The following is a 22,485-nucleotide window of genomic DNA, read 5'->3' on the forward strand; positions in this document are numbered from 1 at the left end:
GCGAAAAAAATCCCGGGACCCTAGCCACAGATAGCTTCGCTGTAGCCACCGCGTTTTATTACCGAACAATCGGTACAAATCACTCGCAGCTAAGCGCCGCCGTGCATATTTTACTGCGAGCCGCTGATCGCCCATCCACGCTAACGCGGCGACGGGGCTGCCACCTGTAGACTGATCTCGCGGCCACAGATACACTGTACATCCGCCTGATCAGGTGCTTGCATTACGGCATAACTTGTGAGCGATGTATTGTATACACCGAAATGCATGACAATAAAGCCGGGACTTTCGTAGTTGATAAACATTTCATGGCATTAGAAGTTGCATACCTCGACAATAAACAAAACTGTACGCATCACCATTATAGTTATAAAAATTTATTAATGCGATATTTACTAAAGCTTCGCTGAACCAAATTCCAACATAGCCGACGGATATGTAATTATTTTTGTGGAACGAAATAAAGGGCGCACAAACAGTTTCATTTTAGGTTCCCGGGCACCGCTTTGTTGTGCTGTTATACGAGTCTGATTAATGCCCGATTTTCGTAGCGAAGTGACGTCAAATTACCGCTTTCGTAAAACACCGAACGCATCCGAACAACCCCTTCCATGCATACGAATCAACCGTATGGTGCCGCACATTGGGTTTATTGTCCAAGTTGGCCACGCTCAAACGCTTCCGTGGAAAAAAAAAAAAAAAAAAAAAAAAAACTTTGTACCTGATTCAATTGTGCGTAGAGTGGCATGATGGCTTCATGTAAATACTGGCTTCTTTCCTGGAAATAATTTTTAATGACGTAGGTGACATTGATCAGAGTATTCAGCACAGTTGGTAAACCACCTTTAACAGAGAAATCTATCGATTATTAAGATGACATATTTTACCAGGAGAGGGTATGTCTCCTTTTGTCACGAATTACGACATGCTTCCAACTGCATCAAATTTACATAATTTTATACCTAGGTCATGGAGGCTCTATTGAAAGCAAGTCAAGATGGAAAGAATGATGCCTTGTGGATTTTTAGTGAGTCATCATAATTACAGAGCAATTGCATGTCAATATATTCTGAAGTCAACCATGCTGCATTTCTTCAAAAACAGAATTCAATTCACTGCTCAAAGCGCATGCAAAAGTTATTTATTGGCTGCAAGCTTTACGACACAAGAAAAATCACTTCATCGCCATTGCCGACGGAACGCGTCATATAGACCACACCTTAAAACATGGTCTGTACTGAATTGCTTCCCGATTATTTATTCGTTGTCATCCTGCACACACACGACGCCAAATATATATGTGAGGGTGGCTAATGAAACAAAAGAATATCAAATAAAGAGCACTGAACAACAAGCCTGGTATATAACAGCACTAGGAAACATTGGAAACAGTGGCCAACCATTTAACAGGAGAGAAGGCAGTAATTTTCGGCGTTTTCCTCACCTGCAAGCTGTGGACTGCCGTGGAAAACTTTTCGTTCATATCTTTCATTGCCTCTTCAACCTGCGTCGGTGTAAAAAACAAGGACGGCTCAAATTAAAGGTAAAACAGCGTTTTATAGCCACGTATGTGTGTCACGAGGCCAGCGCTGCCAACCTCAGGGAAACTTCTCTAGATCTATGGATTTTAGATTACGTTTGTAGAAAAAGGCAATTTGTCAAAAATCTTGGAAAATATAGGAAAAAAATTGGAGGGCGCTTAAGCTTCGCCTTTCAGAGTAGAACGCGATAGCGTTATCGGGACCCGTTCGCATCGCATCGTTTGCATACGGCAAGTAGGCTTCATTCACTGCAACACTGAACGTAGGAAAGCCAGCTTACAAAGACCAAGCTTACACCGATCCCCTTCAAGTCGGCTTCACTTTTAAACTGAAATGCATTGCTGGAAAGACGTTTTTCCAGGGGCAATATAAGTGGTCTTATATTAAAATGTGCAGGCCCTAGCACCTTTCTTTATTATTTTATTGTTTGCTATTGCCCCGACGCGCGCCGGTCTGGTAGAAATGCTGGAAAAGGGGTTTGTGTTTGAGTTTTCTCGTAGCAGAATTAGGTTTTCTTGTACATTCAAATTACAATGCGACGCCGATTGGTAAACAATCCAATGTGATGGTAAACAATCACAAGGACTCACATGCTGGTTGCCGATGCCGAATTTTCTGCGACACGAGCCCTAAACGATATCGCGTTAAAAGAAATGACATGGGGGACAGAAAAACTCGAAGACGTGAGCAACCACTGCTGTGACTCCTCGATTACGAAACCTGGAACCGCTGACGTCACTGCGTGTTTTGGTTAAGTCACCTCTAATTGCCTTCGCATTTCGATGCGGTGTATGACTTATGATGGTGCTGCAGTACAGTGAAGGCATCTCTCCAAGCAAATGGCAGGGTGTGGATGCTTTGGGCTCGCTAACATATTACTGCTACTCCACTATTGCCGGTCATACCTCTAGTTGGGCTGTCCAATTCTGCGCACTTTAAATGAAGCATTTACCTTTAATAGAACAACGAACGCATGCTGTAACGCCAAACAAAGCGGCACATACTAATCTGGGCAGAAGCGAACGCATATATATATATATATATATATATATATATATATATATATATATATATATATATATATATATATATATATTGGCGAGCACTACGAAGTAGTTGTGGCGCTAATAGACGACTATGCACGGCTGTGCTGAAATTTACCGGGAACCACCAATAGGTTGATCAACTTTGGACAAATTCCCGGTGGTCTTGTATTTGGGGGAGTTTTGGCATCGACGAAAAAAATTTGGCCCCGTATCTGCGTGCTTCGCTGCAAATTAGCTGTGTGCGTTTAAACGTGGTGGTTCTACATAAGTACATGGCATGCAAGAAAAAATCATTGCACATCTGTTGCATTGGTCTCGTGAAGTGGTACACTCTTTTTGACACTATTACATTCTGTAAGAGAGGTCCACCGCTTATCTTCCTCCAACTCGAAAATGAAAAAAAAAAAATTCACTAACTTCCTAATTATTTATTGGCGACACATATTGCAATTAATGAATTATGGCCGTTGAGTTTGCAAGACGTATCCACTTGAAATGAATTTCCAGAATGACACCAGTTTCGAGATGTTTCCCAGAGCGGGGGACGAATACATGGCCGTTCCAGTTACTTTTGTGCTTCAATGCATGAAAGAGCGCTTCGTTAAAAAGGTAAGATGAACAACAGTGCATTTGTAGGGAGAGTTTGATGGCGCATATCTCCATACAGGTGTCATTCTGGAAATTAAATTTGAGTGTATTGCAAGCTCACTGGCCACAATTCGTAAATTGCAATACCTTCATAAAGTACGTAATTAATAATGAAGTTAATTTGTCAATTTTTGTTAGTTCTCTGAATATGTGCAGTCATTTCTCGTGCAAGTAATGTCCGTATCTCCAAATAATCTAGCTCAAGGACAAGAATTATGTCTGGAAGACTCGATTTTTGCTAATTCCGTAAAACTGAAAAATGATCGCCCCGTACAAACGTGCTGACGTGTTCTTCGGTGTGAATACTGGCTTCAAGCAGAAGGCTGTGTTGTTAAAGGGAGTAGTCACGTGACCTCTTCACACGGCATTTTGTAGTCCTTCATAGTTTCCACTGTGATACTAGAGTTAAGGGGATCGAGATAAAGCGCAGCTTTTCGCTTTGCGAACTGTAACTGCAACGTTGTGGCCTCGATGACGTTGATACTCTCGGACAACATCCTGTGGTATTAGATAAAGCTACAGGGGTGAAGCTTCCATCACTGTGCCAAGTAATCCGGCGAAGTGTGATAGCGTTTTCACTTTCTTGGAAAACGTAATGAATCACCCTTTCTTCACACGTGTGACGGTGTCGCATTTGCCCAAACGGGGAAGAGAAACTCAGAAAAATAAACTAATATTGACAGCTAATGGTGTATAGTGCCTTAATTTGCTGTCGCAAATGGGAAGTCTGTGTTTGCTCTTCCTTCATTAAGGGGACTGCTTACCGCTCGGAACATGCCGTTGGATTGTGATGGGGATGAGAACATTGCGTGTCGTATGGACGGAAACGAGTATGCTTGCATCCCTTGAAACAATGAAATACATTTTTAATTTGGCTCTGAAAGCGCTACAAGAATGACATGTGGCGTGACTCGACGGGGAAACAATGCAGCCAATCCGTGTACCGTCATGTAGTGAAAAAGCCGCGCGGGGAGAGTTCTTGGGCCTGAAAACAATATTATTGTAATGCTTGAAATTGTATTTTAAGCTCTCCCGCCAACTCTCCTTTGCGGGAGAAGCTAGTGTGTGTTGAAAAGTGGCGCCGCCTTGCGCAAACAAAGGAGTCATGGTGAACGCAGAGGTGCATTGATGCATAGCCCCCGAGATGGCCTTCGCATTCAGTAATCAGTGTTGTCGGCCTCCATACACAGTTTTAAGAAGCAACTTCGCCAATTAACGAATAATGTTGGACATACTGCTACTCGCTTTCCAGAGAAACCAATGCACGTTTGGGCGCTTCGAATGATAGGCTTGCTATTGCACTAGAAAATAGAATGCGCGATTTTTTTTCGGGAGTGCTGTCACATCGGTGCTTCTTTCGCCTCAGAAGTTTTCCCCTTAGGCAACAGAATGTTGTCCGCAAGTATAGCGCAACAACTTGCGCCGCGGCATCATTCCAGCTTGAGTGAAGTGATTTAATAATTTAACAATTTAAATCCACCTTAGAGTTAACTTTAAAATAAAGAGTTTCTGTTCATTTGCACAACCCAAACAAGAATATACTTATATAAAAAATATTGACAAATTGAAAAACCATATTTTGATAAGGTACAGGGAAATCTAGGGAAGTTTCAAATCCGAGCCAAGGAAAAAAATTGCCGTGGGTTAGCTTTGGTGAACCCTGGTTGATGGTGAAAGCTTCACTGCCCTGGCTAGGTCCATTGTCGAGCTGTGGCCGAGGTGTGGTTTCGTCCCAACTCTACTCGGGCAAGCGGCGGCAATGTCTCCTTTCAGGGCTCCGTAAGGACCTAAATATAGTCCGACGTAGCGTGAACGCGCACACACGTTATGTCACGTTGGCGAGAACAACAGCGGCTATAGTTTCGACCGATGGTTCGACCACGGCGCTGGATAAAAAAACCTTTTTTTTTTTATCCAGCGGCCGTGGTTCGATGTACTGGCGCCGCCAACGTAACCGGAGGCGCGGACAATGCGCTCCGACGTGCCCGGCGTTTGATGACTCTCGCCCGCGTGCCGATGGACTATAAACGCGCCTTAATGCTCTCTTGTGGTTTGACCTCTAGCTCTCAAGGTGAAAACTGTTGAGCCGCCGATGGCTGCCCGAGGTAGCGTAATGAAGCTTTCGCTTCAAAAAATAGCTTCGAAGGTTGGCAGCACTACAGGAGGCTTTCTAGTTTCTGTTAACAAATCTGCTTTCACTTTCGTAGTTGCGACATTTCATTGGCTGATTTGAGCTGATTTTGCTTTGCTTTCCACCTCCATCAAATACGGCCGCCGCAGGCAGGTATCATTCCGCTGACCTTGTGCTGAGCAGTAAAACGCTATAGCCACTGAGCTACCGTCGTGCGTAGTCGAGCACGTTGAATTGAGACAGCTTATATAGGGCACTTACCGCATCCAGACGAGCTTTTGTCTCTTCATCGATAACGGACAACATTTTCTCGATAGAGCTGTGGGATTCCTGTGGAATAGAGAACCGAAATGAAATGATGCCCGCTTACTGAATCACCGATGCTCTTGGGAATACAGGCACATTCCCTTACCTCTAGACTCGAGACCGTCTTTTCTGATTTTTCAATGCGTTGTTCACACTGAATTTGGACCTGCATAAATATGCACCAGTTGCATGAGCTTAGTCTTTTAAAGTGACTGGGAATAATTAAATCAAGTATTCTGCTCACGCAAGACACAGCAAGAACACTTGTGTACATTTCACGCTACATGTGTGTCAGTATGTGCAAAGTAAATAGTTGGATGTAATTTAATTTTAAAGTAATGAATATTGTCGTTGATATTGTTTAGCGTATGGAAACCCGTTAAAGCTTTTACGCGCAGTCGTAAGTTTTCACAATTACAATTATTGACAACCGTAATACGATACGATTAGTGCACTATCGATATAATACCAGGGCACCAAAACACACACACACACACACACACACACACACACACACACACACACACACACACACACACACACACACACACACACACACACACACACACACACACACACACACACACACACACACACACACACACACACACACACACACACACCACACACACACACACGAGTTGCCTGTCTTCATTCCCAACTAGCACAATAGTTCATTGTCAACGAATATATTTGTATAGGAGTAACGCATCACGCAGGAGACTGCTCAAGGTCTACCATGTCGACATAAGGGCGTGTAAGAGTTCGACGAGACCGCGGACTCAAGCACACATACAGACGTCCTTTACAAGTTATTGACCAAAGAACACGTCAAGGGGCCTTACGTTCCTCATGTCTCCTTGCATTGTCGGGACAGCAACTTGGAGCAGGTCAATGTCGCCCTGCAAAATACATGGTGTCAATATCAAGCCCTGTAAGCGTCTTTGCTACTTAAGACATATTTCTTTCAGAAAACGCCCAAAACTTACTTTTCCTTCGTTAGCCACCTTTTTAAGCTGCAAGAAACAATGGAGAAAAAAAATAAATGTTCGCCTAAACAAGGTTTGTCAACAACCGAGTCGCGTTCGCAAGATGCCCAAGAAATATGCCCACACAGATGGAATATAAATGCACGCACCCACTTGACTATTATTTGGAGGAACTAGGTTGAATTCGTTTTTAGTAATCTTCTTTGTCGAACGTATTGCTTTTGATAAGCATATATCCTGGCCGCGGCGGCCGCATTTCGATGGAGGCGAAATGCAAAAACGCCCGTGTGCTTGCGTCAATTGTAGTGCACGTTAAAGAACCCCAGGTGGTCAAAATTAATCCGGAGCCCTCCACTACGGCGTGCCTCATAATCAGAACTGGTTTTGGCACGTAAAACCCCAGAAAGAAGAAGAAGATAAGCATAGCATACTGCACTGGCATAGCATAAGATAAGCATAGGATCTCCAATAGAATATCGACTACGAACGTTTGCTCCCTTATCCACACCGACCGCTGACTTCCCGCTTGTCAACTTTACGCCTACCATTTTATTGCGATAGCAATTATATGGACACTTCCACCGGATTTCTGCCGTCGGCGTCGCCGTCGTCGTCGTCGCCGTGAGGTTCCGTATAGATAAAATCTTCGCCGCGCGCCGTATGCCCGAGCGGAAGCGTGCGGGGACGCACGCTGTCACGAAGAGCGAAACCACTCAATCTTCCACGCGCAAGCAAGGAAGCGGGAAGCGAGCGCCGGAGGGAGCGGGGGGGGGGGGCGCATTTCTACTCTGCCAACAACCGCGCTCGTCGCTCGCTCGCACCGTCTCTTATCTCCACACGGCTCTGACCTTTAGGCGCTGTGCATTCGCCGCTCAGTTTCCGTTGCAGCGATAGACCGCACGTACCTTCGCCCGCTGCGGCGTATATGCGCTTGCTGCCAGCGTTTTGACAGTCGTTGTCTGCAGTCATTCAGTGTGATCTATTCATGTTTGTTTGTGCGCGCTCACACCACAGTTAGTAGTAGTCGGGCCACATTTTCCAACGCACGCTACACATGCAATGCTGCCCGGATCGGCAGTGCAGCGCTACAGGTGTGTCCCTTCGCACGCGCTGCCCACGGGCAGCGCTTCTCATCAACACCACCGTTTCACACGCGCCTTCTCGTGGTCATCGAGTCTCTCTTCATGTCGGTCTACTTACGCCGCAGCACACCTGCTTAGTTAATCAGCTCATGTTTACTACAATTCATATTGCTACCGAAAGCCGCTCACCTTACTTCGTATTACATTGCTGTGTTGCTATCGCATTCATTGCTTCGCCCTTAGGGCGAAACTGTGACATTTTTTTTCTCATATCGATGGAACGATAAATGTATGCGTGATCAGCAAAACATGCTTCTGAAATATCAGAAGGCGCAAGACGGAAAGACGGGCGGCGGTTCGCACCAGTTCGCCGTGAGAAGTCATGAATTTTGACAGCGTGTACCTATGTATAGCTAATTCTTTGGGGGGTAAAATAACACATTGCATTTTAAAAGCATCGAAGACCGAACCTGGTAGGTTTGAAAAACATTACCTGCGCCATAACGGCCGAAAATAAAAGAAAAAATTTTGAAGTACATGACGTCACTTTGAAGCACAGCCTGAAATTTCATATACGGGGAAATTTGAATAAAATTTTTTCTTGCCAAATAGACCACAACAGAGCTGTGAAAGAAAGCTTTAAAAGAGAACTTTGCTAGTAAAAGCCGATTTGGGGTTGTCAGTTAGCCCAATTTCATACGTTCGCACCTATTCTCAAGGAAAAGATGGCATCTCCGTTAAGCCAAAGTCCCGCTTCTCGTGCATATTGGGGGGTATTTCCCACTCAGAACGACAGGGCTGAAGAAGTTGATGTCGTGTGTAGTGATGAATAGGAAGAAGGGCTTGGGAACGTAGCGAAATAGGGAGCGAGGGAAGGAGCGGGAATTGAAAAGGATGATTGGTCATCGGCATGCATGTTTCTGTCGTTTGCCTCTGTGAACTGTCAAATACAACAGTTGGAAGGAATCCATGGCATGCAAAATCCGTTTATGTTTTCCATCTCGTTCTTCTTGGCACCGTGTTTCGCACGTCGACTTTTCCATGTTAAGTACTTTCCATACTTGTTGCACGTGTTCCTCAATTAGGGACCGTATAGTATCTTCCAGCATCTCAGGACGAAGCAGCACCCCGATTGTATTCTTTCCCTTTGTTCTTTCTTTTCTTTCCTTAACCCCCTTTCTCCTGCGTAGGGTAGTAAACCAGGCGTGCTTCTGGTTTGCCTCCCTGCCTTTTCTTTCGTTTTATATCTTTTCTGTCTATAGTAATGTTTGAGACATGGTGTATGTAGTGATATTCTCACCTCTGCTACTTCGTGTTTCAAACAGGATATCTCCGAGAGAGCCTCTTTCAGCTGACGAGCGAGCTCCGAAATCTGAAAACAAACAAGCACGAAAGAGGTACCACGCATAAGATTAACAGTAAAACGCATTACCCACAAGCGAATAGAAGCAGAAAACTACTGACTTCAGATGAGTCGGTTGAAGACATCGGAGGCTCTTTCCTGGAAGGGCAGGCGCCGCTCTAAAAAAGAAAAAAAAACTTTAAAGGAAATTCATTGATGTTAGCATTTGTTTGAAATACCGCGAGCTCGTACCGTTTCTTACGCGACGAAAATCATACAAGTACGTAGGAAGACAAAGATTTCCAAAATATAAACTCAGATTAGATTAAATTTCGCTTGGCGATTAGGTGGAGAGGTTATAATCATGTGCTTCCTGCCACGCCACCTCACCTCTATGCAGGCTAAGGTGCTATCAGTGATGATAATTACTTGACAAAAATGCTGATGCACATGGAAATGCGGAAAAAAAAAAAAACCAAACGAATGTTGGAGAAAATAACGTCGCACTTAACTACGATGTCTAAAAAGAAATTGAAGTTCAAAGGAATACACAGTGAACAGCAGCTTTAAGCAGAGTGACAGAGGGTACAGAACATAACGCTAACAAGCAAGGTTATTTTACTGTGTCCCGAAAGCTGAAATTTAACCACATTTACCAGCCTGCCACAACGAACACGCTATTAGCACTGTCAGTACTTAGAGGCTAGGCTGAATTAACTGAAAAACTTCCACATAGAACGTACTGTCCTTAAAGAGCAAGAAAGGGCACATGATTTGCCAGTCCTCTAAACTTCATGAACCGTCCTTGCCTCTGCTGGTCATAAAACGGAGGAGCTAATAGCAAATGTGAGATGGCCTCATCTGGTTCACCACAAGTACAGTGCTCACGGATTGAAACGCCACAATTTAGGCCTAACCAACGCGCATGCTTTTGTTTCCATCGTCAGTACTTGACATCGGCGTAACCTTGACTCGTACGCTTAGATCAGAGTTCGCGTCACCTTTAGTGATCAGATTCGAAGCCACATGACATGGTACCCTCGAGTACTTGCACATAAGGAGTATTCTACCCAAAATTTGCCTGTCGCGTTTCAATCGGTGAGCACTGTACATGACGATAGTTTGACACGCCCTAATTTACGTATAGGAAGTGGTTGGCAAAGGCCACGCATAGTTCGAAGTTTAATTACGATGGATCTAAAACTGTTAGCACTGATAGAATCTTCCTACAAGTTACTATTTCGTCGGTCTACTCTTTGTACAAGACATGAACGTTTGAATGCATCCACTTGTGAGCTGTGGGGCAGTTGTTGCAGTTTCAATTATCTCGTGGTCATTTACGCAATATGTTCTCTTCATTTACAGCGCGTAGATTACAAGGATGGATTTAGCTCTGGTTGCTAGGGCGGATATTTAGTGAAATTGATATCGTTAATTTGTTAGTTTCCATAGCTGTTCATTATAAGCACAGCCTCTTATTCTTGTTTCAATATATGAAATGTTCGGCTGTAGAGTTCAAGTGACCAATGTATACTGACAGTGGTGGGTTCTCAGGGACCCAGTCAAGTTGCCATAAAACAGCTCTTAGCCCTAGAGCTAACCTCAATATTGCCGGAAAAAATAAAGTTTTAACTTGAAGTTGAGGTACAGGATAGTAGTTTGTGCGAAGTAAAAATTAGTCCTGGTGAGCGCAGGTATGACGCGGAATTAAAATTAAACAGTCGTTAACGGAATTTTACACGAGCTATTTTTCTACGTATGGCGTGTCCATGCAAAGATGTCTGTTACGGATTACGTTTGTTGGCCGGTAAATTAAACAAAACTTGCTGCTAATCTCTGAACATGTCCAAGTTTGTTGATTTGGTATTGACGGTGTACGTAGGTGGTCGTGTGTGCCAGTAGTACGCTGGCGTAGTTTGAGACGTGTGGATATATGTATCTCTATCACTCTCAATATTCACGCATCTCAATATTTTTCTCTATATCTATATACCCCTATATTTATTTATTTATTTATTTATTTATTTATTTATTTATTTATTTATTTATTTATTTATTTATTTATTATTTTTACATACTGCAGCCCTGTTAGGGCTATGGCAGGAGTAGGGAATTAAACAGTTGTAAAGCGTACACAAATTGCAAATATAAGCAGCACGAGAGCAAAAAACAAACAACACAAAAGATAAATCAATAACAGTCAAGCTTAAGCAGGAAATCGTCCAAAGGAAGGGAACGAATGGCACCAGGCAGAGAGTTTCAATAGTCAATGGCTAAAGGAAAAAAAGCTATATTTAAACGCATCTGTTCGGGACCGCTATGGTACAATATTAAGATGGTGATATCTCCTAGATGAGGAAGGTTCCGCAAATTTTATGTATTTGCTAAGGCAAGAATTGTTCGATGAGTTAATTAGTGAATGCAATAGCTTTAGGGATTCTATGTCGCGACGGAAGCTGAGAGTTGTTATATTTAACTCTGAAAGTTTAGAAGACGGAGTAAAGTTGCTGTCATATCGACGGTAAATAAACCGGATAGCTTTTTTCTGGACTATTTTCAACTTCATGATGTCTGATTTCTTATGCGGATTCCATACCACACAGGCATACTCCATAAGTGGCCGGATAACTGATTTCTAAGCGACTACTTTAGTATTTAAAGGAGCTGTGCGCAAGGTATGCCGTAAGTAGCCCAGCTTCTTAAGTGCTTTGTTGCAAATATAATTTACATGATGAGACCATGACATGTTATTACTAAAATAAAGACCCAGGTATTATATCCCGATTTTTATCTATGTATATCACGCTATGTAATTATCTATAAAATAGATTTCGATTTGATTGATCAAAGCCTGAATGCTATCTTCTTTACAGCAAGCAAAGTAAACCCCAAATTATTTCAACTAATAACGTGTGTTACACTAATATGATACTAATAGTGTTACTATATTAACAATATTATCACTAATCAGGTTGTCTAATATTGAACATAATTAATATTATTATGTTATGTTATATATGGTTTATGTTTTGTAACATCTATTAGGCGCAATTTCACATTCAATATGAAAACTGGTCATGATGTAGTGAAAAAACTGTAGCCCTTAAAAGATTGGCGTTGTTTTTACATTGAAAAGACTGGTGTGGTCCCCAGTGAACTTGTTCGCTGCGTGCGCCGTGCCAACCTGCGAGTTGAAGTAGACAATTAACAAATAACACTTCACCAGCAAACAATAAGTATACTGATAGGTGTTGGTGCATGCCGGAACACATCACAGGAACCTACAGTTTTGCCACGGGAGATCTACAGACATCTAGTATCAAAGAGGCAAAAACATATTTGGGCATCGAACTTGCACATTTAGGAAAGTTTTGTGAAAATCTTCTTACGTCATCCAAACTGTCACGCTGTCTAGTGCCATTGAAGCTCTCCGGAGTTTCTTGCTAGAATAAGATAGCAAACACCCGTTAAAGCATGCGTACATTTTTTTCAAATTTTCTGGTCGAAGCAAGACTTAGTCATTTGCACAAAATTAAGATCACTGTGGGAAATTTTAAAAGAAAAGCGTGCTGTTATGGGCTTCGCACACATAAGGACGCTCGCTCGCTCGCTCACTCACTCACTCACTCACTCACTCACTCACTCACTCACTCACTCACTCACTCACTCACTCACTCACTCACTCACTCACTCACTCACTCACTCACTCACTCACTCACTCACTCACTCACCTCACTCACCTCACTCACCTCACTCACTCACTCGTTTCTTAATGTGTGTGTCTCGAAAGAAAGGTAAAAAAAAGAAAGGGGATATTCACCTCAGGGAATGATTCCTCGTACTGAAGGCTGTCTAGCTGCTTTCCCAAACACTCTTTCATATGATCTCGGATGAGTTTCCTTGGCATGGAATTGTTGCAGAGGGTGCACACACACATCTTTAGAACAGTCAACAATAAAATATATCAAGAAATGCGTTCTCAGATAAAGCTATGCAGGCTAGCAGAACAAGTGAAACATGTGTAGTGAGAAATACGGGCGCCAGCAGAAGAAGAATAAGACTACAAGCGCATATCATCCGCAAACCAATGGTATGACTGAACGTACTCTCGGCAACATGCTCGCCATGTACGTTTCCGCTAAACACACTAACTGGGACCGCATCCTTCCCTTCGTTACGTTTGCTTACAATAGCGCCACTCAGTCTACCACGGGACTCTCTCCTTTCTTCTTTATGGTCGCGAACCTTCCTCGTTTATGGACACGATTCTTTTGTATCGCCCCGACGCTTCAGAATCTACTCCTCTATCCGAAGCCGTCACTTATGCCGAAGAATGTCGTCAGATTGCCCACTCACTTACCGCGCAAGATCAGGCCAGCCAGAAACATAGTCGAGACGCAGGCTTGTGTCTTTCATCATATTCACCTGGTACGCTGGTATGGCTCCGCGTTCCCTCCTCTACTACCGGCCTTTCAACGAAGTTCAGCTCCAAGTACGCCGGCCCTTACCGGGTTCTCCGACAGACATCCCCGGTCAACTACGTCATTGAGCCTATTCACCCATCTACGGACCAACGGCGTCGCGGACGCGAAACGGTTCATATCGATAGACTGAAGCCGCACTACGACCCAGCAGTGCTACCTGTTCCATAGGTCGCCAGGATGGCTCCTTTTTTGCCGGGGAGTGATTGTAGTGAGAAGTACGGGCGCCAGCAGAAGACGAAGACTAAGACGTTTGTTGTTGGTGCTCGCGCTCACTCCGTTTGGCCGTTGCCTGTTTCTGCGCATTCATATAAAGGCCGAGCGCATCTCCATTAAACGCGTAGTATCACATGTTTAATATAATCGAGAAGGACTAACATCTCAGCGAGATGGTACGCATGCAACGTGAAATAAACAACGCGTGGCGCAGCGTAGAGCAGAGAACAACAATGGGACAGGCGCTGAAATCAGAAAAAAAAAAAAAAAAACACTGCGGCCAAATGAACCTCCACCCGCGCGTGCGTAATGACAGAAGAAGAGGAAATAAACTTTATTTAAAGTGCCGGCACTTTGCTTTTAGTGGCCTCAGGTGTCGGCTCGAAGTCCTTGGACTCGGGCGGCATCTTCGGCTTGCCGGACGGCCCAGAGCTGGTCTTCCAGCTCCGAACTTTTCAGGGCCGCCTCCCAGCGGCAGCGACGCCGACGGAGAAGGTCCCCGGCGGCCCCAGCAGCCGGGGCAACGGCGGGAATGAGCGAGCTCGAGGCTTCCTTTAATCTAGTAACGCCTGCTGTTTTGGGCAAAATGACAAACTAGTAAGGACTCGGAGAGCTCATTAACGTACTCTGATATAATCAGCCCATAGCTTCCTACATCCTCTGTTTCTTCCTTAGTTACTTATATAATATCGGTACTGTCTTTGAAGAAAGGGCTTTGTAATACATGTCACTATTTCGCATCACGAACACGGTTTCGGTGATTTCACGTGTTTCTTTGTTCTTTGAGAGCAAGCAACACCTTTGTACCCTTAAAGGGACGCTAACGACAAATATTAAGTCAAGGCATAGATTACAGCTAGAGAAAATCTAAGGCGTCGAAATTATCCAGAACAGAGCTCTAGTAATCAAGAAATTGAAGTAGACTCAGGATATGATTTGAGAGACTACCAGGACATTCAAGTACTAGACCGATGACGGAACGACTCATAATTCTCTCACTAGTACACAACCATGCATAATAAAAAAAGATAATAGCATTGCATTATAAGTTACAAAATGCTACTAGTCTACTCCGATTCCATTCTTAGAAAAAAGTGTCAGCCCTTCCACTGGGGCGGAGATGGAAGACCAGCGAACGTGTACTATGGTGGGAATTATGTATTTTCAGTTATTACTATTAGGGTGTGATAGTGTAATTGGTGATGGTGAGAAATATATATGATCCGGTGGTTATCATTTATTTAGTGACTACAGTGATCATGGCCTTATGGTCGCTATGGTACACTGCCATAGGGTGTACGGCAACGATGGGCACGTTCTTCATAAACACGACGTCTATACACATCCGGTGTGCTGTAGTTGGTACCATTGGTTCGTTCACACACGTCAACGCGAAGCGCTCGAGCATAAACGAAGTGAACCACTTTCCATCCGGGCGTGCAATGTCAACGTTGAAGTCACCCGTCATTACGATAGATGCTTCGTCGTCGAATATAACCCATCCAAAGAAGTCTATCATGAATGCTTCAATGTCTCTCTTGGGCGTCGCGGGTGGAGCGTACACGACGGCGACCACCCGACCCTCATGGAGCGAACTTCCCCGACGATGTTCGCGCGTCAAAAAATGTAGCGAGACGCACGGTCACGCACCACCGTGCTTTCGTCTCACCGCCCCTCAGGGCGCATTCACACTGAGGGCACGTTCACACTGGGGAATCTGGCGTCTACAGCGAACGGAATTCTCCTGCCGCCGAAATTCGCGCCACTGCTAGCCCACCGCGCCGCCGGAACGCGATACAGCGCCATCTGCGGTGTAAAGCGCTAACCTCCAAACAAGCGCCGGATATACCGGATGTGCCAGCAGCCTCGAAACTCGCGTAGAGTTCGCGTGCTTTTATTTTTGCGCCTCATCGCTGCAAGCAACGACAATGACCCTGATCAAGAACAGGCAGTACGGCTAGGCTTGTTGGCAAGCACCTTTGTGGCGATGCATGACGCGCAGGAAGCATTCGCCAGAAGAGACGACGCCAGCGGCGGTGGTGGGTTCGTCCTGCTTTGCAAGAGCGCGAAAAGCTTGGTCACGCCACCAAACTACTACCCCTTCTCCGAGATCGCGACGTGGAGTACTACAGAGAGTAAGTTCAGATGATTGTTATTCGTGACAACAAATATAAGTTGCGGACACCAATTCGATCAGCATTTACGGACGTCGCGACAGACACGACTGCGACAACGCGCGCGCGTCCGACTCGGCCGCCATCTTCGAAATTCTTACGCGCGCTCCGATTGGTCCGCGGTGAGGGAATCCGGCGGCAGCTGCCGCAAAAATCGGTCCGAGACCGATCGGCGCGGAAAGGGCTATTCCGGCGGATCTCGCCGCCGCCGAACTGGGTTCCGCGCCGCTCCAGACGCCGAATGTCTCGACGATCCAGCGGCGAACGCCGCCGAGCGGCGTTCAATGTGGCCAGCCGTGAGACAGGATATTACTGTTCTTTAAATGTAACCCATAGTAAGGTTTAGCATGTTGCGACACTTAATAACGTCATAACTTAGTGTTTTATAATTTTTCTTGAGTTATTTCCTCTACATTATAGGTTATTCCATTGCGCATTGAATTTCGCATACATAGGGCAACTAAGTAATTCAAGGCGTCTGTGCGTCAGGAAAGTGCGAGAGGCAGCGCAATGGAAGCCAGGAGCGCGTTGTATTTTAGGGGCGAAGCTCCTTATGGCGGCACCCGTTCCGTCCCCGTCGTAGTAGTAGTAGTAGTAGTAGTAGTGTGTAACCAGTCTGAGAAAAATGAGAAAAAAATTCCGAAGTTGTGTCCGTAGCGCGGAATCGAACCAGGGACCCCTCGCTTCCGAGCGCGCGGCGTTAGCCCACTACGCCACGAAGCTTTTTTTTTTTTTCTTTATTGCCACATTGAACAGCACAATACTACGCCACGAAGCGAACATGGACAAACGCACCACGATGGCTATAAATACCGAACATTAACGAAAGGCCGCGTTTCTAGCGCGTTTCTAACGCGTTTGTGCTAGCGCGTTACGGCCCGTGTAAGAAGCTGGTGTAAGACGCTGTGGCCTCTCCACCTTACCTTCAACGCGTTTCGAACGCGCTGCCCAAAGCGGTGGCAAGTCAAGTTCAAGTCGAGGAGCGTTTATGAATACGGGGGGGGGGGGGGGTATACTCTCTCAGCAGTCATGTGATGGCGTCGGCAAACGCGGTGCACGTTCCGGCATGTGTAAATGGCTGCGTAAGACGCTGTGGCCGCTCCCCCTTACTAGAGAGTACTGCACGTTTCTAACGCGTTTGTGCTAGCGTCCCCTTAAGCGGGAGATCCGATGATTCCCTCCGGAGCTTCGCCCACTCATCATCATTCACCTCGTGGATCTGCTGTCATTTTTTTTACTTCCCATGTCCGCCGATCTGCAGCGAAACAGACAAGCAGTACAAGCTGTCTACCATAGCCCCCGAAAGCTTCCAATCTAAGAGGCCATATGCCGTCGTCGCGCCTATCTCCCAACTTTACCGACAAGTGGCGCTCGCATCTCAAAGAAAATTTCTCTCGTTAGGCTTAGGCGCGTTCGAAACGAGAAGCGATCTCGAAAATTCCTCAAGATTAGCTATAACACTCTTGCGTCGAAGCGGCATGAGACTAAGCAAAAGCCGTTTGCGCAGTCATTTGCTACGAACGAAGTGAATTCTACAAAAGCAACGCCAAATTCAGTTCGACGCGGGCGACCGGGACCGCCGCCATGTTTTACGTAAACTCAATCCCATGATGCAACGGCCAGAAGTGCTGCCTCCTGATTGGATCGGGCTTCTCGCCGCGCGCTGAACGCTTCCGGCGGCGGACGAAAATATCTATCCCCTCCAAGTCGGTAGCGCCCGTCCTGATTTTTGACGCCGACCGACGAGCGGCCGCCGTCGGACGAAGTTCGCCGCTTGGACGCCGGAAATTCGTTCTATGAGGGAAATTCGTTCTATGAGGGTAATTCTATGCAATGTAATCGGCGCAAGCGGAGACGATGGCATCGTTCGCCACCGGCATCTCGTATCGCTGGACTACACCAAGGAAATTGTTCCGCGCGTAGATGGCAACGCCTTTGGCGCGGCCGCCGGCGCCGATTACATTGCCGGCTCTGCTGTCGTTCGCGGCGTATTTGGCCAACGACCTCTTGTAGGACTAGGGCTTCCGAACCACCGGACCTACGTTCTGCTGCGTACTCTCTTTCACGGCGTTCGCGCGCCAATTCGCGCTTCTCGGCACGCAGTCGCTCGTTGCGTAGTTCCTCCGAACGAACGGCACGCAGCCGGGCCATCGTGAGTCGTAAGGGCAACTGATAACAGCGCTAGCACGATGTCCACGTCACGGAACTGCTAAACGCTGTCGTCGTCAGTGAGAGGCGGGCGAGAGACCGGAGAGAGTCGGTGGCGCAGGTTGGCAGAGCTGCGCGCATGCACCGCAGTGGGAGAGCGGGCACACACACGCACAGTCGTGTGGCAGCCGCCGATCTCTCCCCCGCCATCGGGTCGGCGCGCCGCGCCCTCCTCGCCTTCCTTCCATTTATGAGCGGCCCTGTCAGTAGACGCACGCGGAGCAGTCGGAGGGGCGAGGGAAAGCCCGCGTGTCTGCAGCCGAGGCGCGCCGCCTGCCTAGCCTCGCTAGCCTCCCAGCAGGGCTCAACTGTAGTCGGGCGCAGCTTCCAGCAAGCTTGCCGCGCTAGCCTCGCAACCGCGCCCAACTCATGGTGGAACGCGGCATAAGAGAAGGTCGACTCGCGCAAGAGAAGAGAGAAAGTGGGGACGAAGCAAGCCGGGAGGGAGTAGGGGCCGTGCGCTCAAAAATACGACGACGCTCGAGGCAATGCTGATGATGATAGTTTTTTTCTACACGCGGACACGATCCTCGGGGACTGAGCCCTTAACAGCTTCGCTCTAAATGTAACGCTTTGACGTCGTCACCACTGACAACGACGTGGGTGGTCTAAAGGTTTCGTTTTCCCTCGTCTCTGCGCCGCCCGCTCTTTCGCGTTTCACTAGTTTCGTTATCACGCAGTTCGGCGCTATCGGCTGTATTATTTGGCTCGTTTTCGGACCGCGCTTTTGCGTCTTGCGTAAGAAACTGTGGCGCCGCCTGTCGGGCGCCGTTTGAATCACCGACGGCAGTAAAGGGCAGGTGATGGCGTATGCAATATCACGACTGCACGCTCCTGGGCGGGCGAGTTGAATTGCGTCAGTGGTATGCGGACACTTCAGACGCGATTTTCTCTTACAGTAAGTCTTGGCACGAAACATGCGCTGCGAAGTTTTTGGATTGGTATTTTAAGAGACTCCGCTGAGACGTTTGCTTTTGGTGTCCGCGGCGGCAAGTACAAGCGCGACAATGTGCAAACAAGCTTCGATATCCAACCAACTTTTTATTACTGATAGTGCATGCTCGAGCAATCTCACGTTAACATAGTGACCGGTTCGGCCCAGGCACACCTTGCGTTGCCCTCAACTCTGCACGGGTTTCACACCACGCTTGTATAGTTCTAGACACATACTGGGATATGACGCGTTTGTCGCCATATCTGGCGCAATACTGCACACCAGGGGTGCCGACAGCTGAGAAGATAATGAACGCTATAGACGGTGTCCTGGCTACGCCGCAGTAGCCTCGACCCCTGCCAACAAGAATGCATATAGTGTGGAGCGGGAACGCAACTACCATTAACTTCTTCATACCACCCTCCTTCTCTTCAGATCCTAACTCTCGCATTCCCCGAAATCCCTTACCCAGCGTGGAGTAGCACGCCAGAGCCACTTCACTGTGGCTGGCTGCTCCACCTTTCTGCTTTCTCTCTACTTTAGCAAAATTGAGTGGGATATGGCCAGTTGTTAATATAGAATGCTCGTCACAGACGTGTGTCTCGAACTTCCAAGTTCAGCGTGAAACATGTGCAGCATTATGTTCAGAGCTAGGCGTAGGTGGTGGACCGTTCGTTTCCCTGCTGCATAGTGCATTTAGGCTGAAACGACAGGCTGTGCTAAAGAGTTTTTTTGCCAGTCTCCACAGAAACCTTTGGTTATACGTGATGAAGGTGATGTTTTGACATCCCCTTTGAAACGGGGCGGGGACAAATAGTCCCGCAGCCTGCTCGATTTAGGTTTTACTACATCTATCGTTATCTAGCATTTTGCTTATCCAATCTCAATCTTAACTTTCCCATTTAAAACCTCTGTCAACATACTGTACCTTTACGTTCCCTTGCAATGAACCCGGTTCTATCAGTCGCTTTCCTGCTTTCACACAAAGGAAGTGGTAAAGCGCCATCTGTAGGGATCGCTCCACCGCAATAATTTTTAAAATTAGTTCATTATCGGACGATGTAAGTCAATTTGAAGTGTCTTGTCGCCATACTGGCAGGAGGCCGGTTTCACTGTCAACCCGCACACTTTTCCTTTGCCACGAACAGCATTCCCTGCGACACGTCATGCTTACGTCATGAGCCCCGCCTTCGGTATTTTTTTTCTGTTTTTTTTTTCGCCTGCCTGACGCACTTCGGCAAAGATTCCGCGTGTTCCGCATTGGATGATTCGCTTGCATGTCACGTGTCACAATTGTCGACGTTGCAGAATGCGCGTTTGACGTAGAGGCGTTAAAATTAATTAAATTAGGGGTTTTTACGTGCCAAAACCACCGTCTGATTATTGCACGCCGTAGTGAGGACCTCCGGAAATTTGGACCACCAGGGGTTCTTTAACGTGCACCTAAGAGACATTGATTGTCCTGCCGGAAGCGCACCTCGCTCGAAAGGAAGGGCTTACGGGCTTTCGCTTGTAACTTCAAATGTTTCGCGTCATCAAGTAGTTTGATGCCTTGCTGGCACAAACATCAGGACGGATCGACATGCAACGAGCTTGTCTGTATGCAGTGACCCAACCCGGCTAGGGGCCCTTGAACGTGATGATTTGCTGCATTTGCTTGTAAATGGTCCCAAGTAAAAAAAAAAAAAAATGAAATGAAAGGATAAGGGGTTCTCAAAATTATTTTGATCAAGAACGCCTTGGCATGCTCATGTAACGAAAAGCCTATTCATAGGAGGTAGTTGTTGGCACTTCTACGATGTTTGTCTGCTTTACCTTTACACCGATGGTTCCTTCTTGCTTGTCAGCAAAGTATGCGGCGCTTTGTTGCTTTGTTGGTAGAGGGAGTGAGAGCATCTGTCAAGAAATATACGCACTGGTTGCTTATCTAACAAAGAGCGCCATGTAAATTTGACAAATTCAACGGCAAATGAGACATCCAGAAGTCACAAAATATTGCAGAAAGGTATGACTACTTCAAAGGTAATGTTTCTTTTTGTCATGGGGGAACTATATAATGACGCAGACTAAAGAAAAAAAAATCTAACCGTGTTCAATGGGTGGAAATTTTATGACAGTGGCGGTAACGTCTAAAGAAGTGCTAATTTAGGTGGCAACACCAACATATCGATAATCATTGTCTTACAATTAAAATTGACACTTATTACCGAGCCAGAGGATTGTGCATTGGACCCTGCAGCTTCCTTAGCGACATCATTACAAGAGCAGCGCTGGAGGTGGGCCTGGAAAAAAATGAATGAAATTGAATTTTTTTTAGCAACAAAGCAAGGCTAAACTTCATTATTCAGATAGAAGTAGGCCAGGCATGAAGAAAGAAATAAAATTCAGCCTCTGAAAAGGTAACTTAGTTTCCAATTAAAATATTAACGAAGTCATGTCGTATGACTGCCTGATTATGACTGAATTCATAAGCTTATTGGACCATACCTGCGTCCTTTAGGGGGTTTCTGGTACTTTGTAGATTATTCCCTGCCTAATTGCGATGCAGACCTTCCCAATGTAACATGTTGTATGACCCTCGCGTATGCGTGGCTCCTCATGTCCTTAAAAAATGAAATTTTGGGTTTTTACGTGCCAATTCTAAGATATGATTATGAGGCACGTCGTAGTGTGCGACTCCGGGATAATTTGGACCACCTGGGGTTCTTTAACGTGCACATAAGTCTAACTACACGGGTGTTTTCGCATTTCGCCCCCATCGAAATGCGGCCGCCGGCATTCGATCCCGCGACCTCGTGCTTAGCAGCCCCACATCATAGCCACTGAGCGACCATGGTGGGTTTCTCAAGTCCTTGCAGTGAAGATTAATTCAGTGGTGTAATTTACTTCGCGAAGAAAGGGAATTCATATTTTGCCGTGTTTTATCTCGTGTGATAGATCCGACTGGTCTGCTATGCCACTCAGACCTATAGCACGGGTTTTATTCTGACGCACGTCTGAGAATTGGGCGGTTCACCCGAACTGATTAACACAACAGTGACACATAATGTCGATAAAGAGGCATTTAGGCGAAATATTGCAAGGGAAAGTTTCGTACCTTTAGGGCGCTGAAGGTAATGAATACAGGTTCATTTCGACTTGTCTTGGGGCAGATGACTCTCGCTGTCTTTATTTTCTCCGATGCTGAAAAATCTCGCATAAGCTTTGAAAAAAAAAATGTATCACTGCTACATAGGAGTCCTTTTGTCCAGCGAGAAATTACGGTTATCTAAAGATGAGCTGCACTTTCTAGCTGGGCTCAGACCACATTGTAATTGGCACAATTCGGAACGCAGAGTATAAGAGAGAAAGTACGGAATATGCGTGATTGTTCTGGCCAATGTGCTG

General features: G+C 46.0%; 3 protein-coding genes across 12 annotated transcripts in view; all 3 read right to left on the minus strand.

Moving 5' to 3' along the window:
* The window catches only part of LOC119464227 (uncharacterized), a 192,586-nt gene that overhangs the window by 148,289 nt on the left and 21,812 nt on the right, over positions 1–22,485 (minus strand). The window lies entirely within an intron of this gene.
* Positions 1–22,485, minus strand: part of LOC119464231 (TNF receptor-associated factor 6) — a 163,178-nt gene that overhangs the window by 77,313 nt on the left and 63,380 nt on the right. The gene's annotated exons all lie outside the window — the stretch shown is intronic.
* Positions 1–22,485, minus strand: part of LOC119464228 (uncharacterized) — a 48,266-nt gene that overhangs the window by 4,169 nt on the left and 21,612 nt on the right. Inside the window, exons 3-16 of one of the 3 annotated variants that reach the window (XM_049656592.1) lie at positions 22,196–22,300; positions 21,306–21,380; positions 20,914–20,994; positions 12,906–13,022; positions 12,475–12,528; positions 12,213–12,269; positions 9,208–9,264; positions 9,044–9,115; positions 6,662–6,688; positions 6,518–6,574; positions 5,779–5,838; positions 5,628–5,696; positions 1,445–1,504; positions 722–778 (exon numbers count right to left, since the gene is read on the minus strand). In XM_049656592.1, coding sequence (XP_049512549.1) covers positions 722–778; positions 1,445–1,504; positions 5,628–5,696; positions 5,779–5,838; positions 6,518–6,574; positions 6,662–6,688; positions 9,044–9,115; positions 9,208–9,264; positions 12,213–12,269; positions 12,475–12,528; positions 12,906–13,022; positions 20,914–20,994; positions 21,306–21,380; positions 22,196–22,300 — 948 coding nt within the window. The remainder of the gene's footprint in view (positions 1–721; positions 779–1,444; positions 1,505–5,627; positions 5,697–5,778; positions 5,839–6,517; positions 6,575–6,661; positions 6,689–9,043; positions 9,116–9,207; positions 9,265–12,212; positions 12,270–12,474; positions 12,529–12,905; positions 13,023–20,913; positions 20,995–21,305; positions 21,381–22,195; positions 22,301–22,485) is intronic. The other 2 variants (XM_049656594.1, XM_049656593.1) reach the window with 2 other exon arrangements.

Source organism: Dermacentor silvarum, chromosome 9 (genome assembly GCF_013339745.2).
Source record: "Dermacentor silvarum isolate Dsil-2018 chromosome 9, BIME_Dsil_1.4, whole genome shotgun sequence".
In the NCBI taxonomy this organism is placed as follows: domain Eukaryota; kingdom Metazoa; phylum Arthropoda; class Arachnida; order Ixodida; family Ixodidae; genus Dermacentor; species Dermacentor silvarum.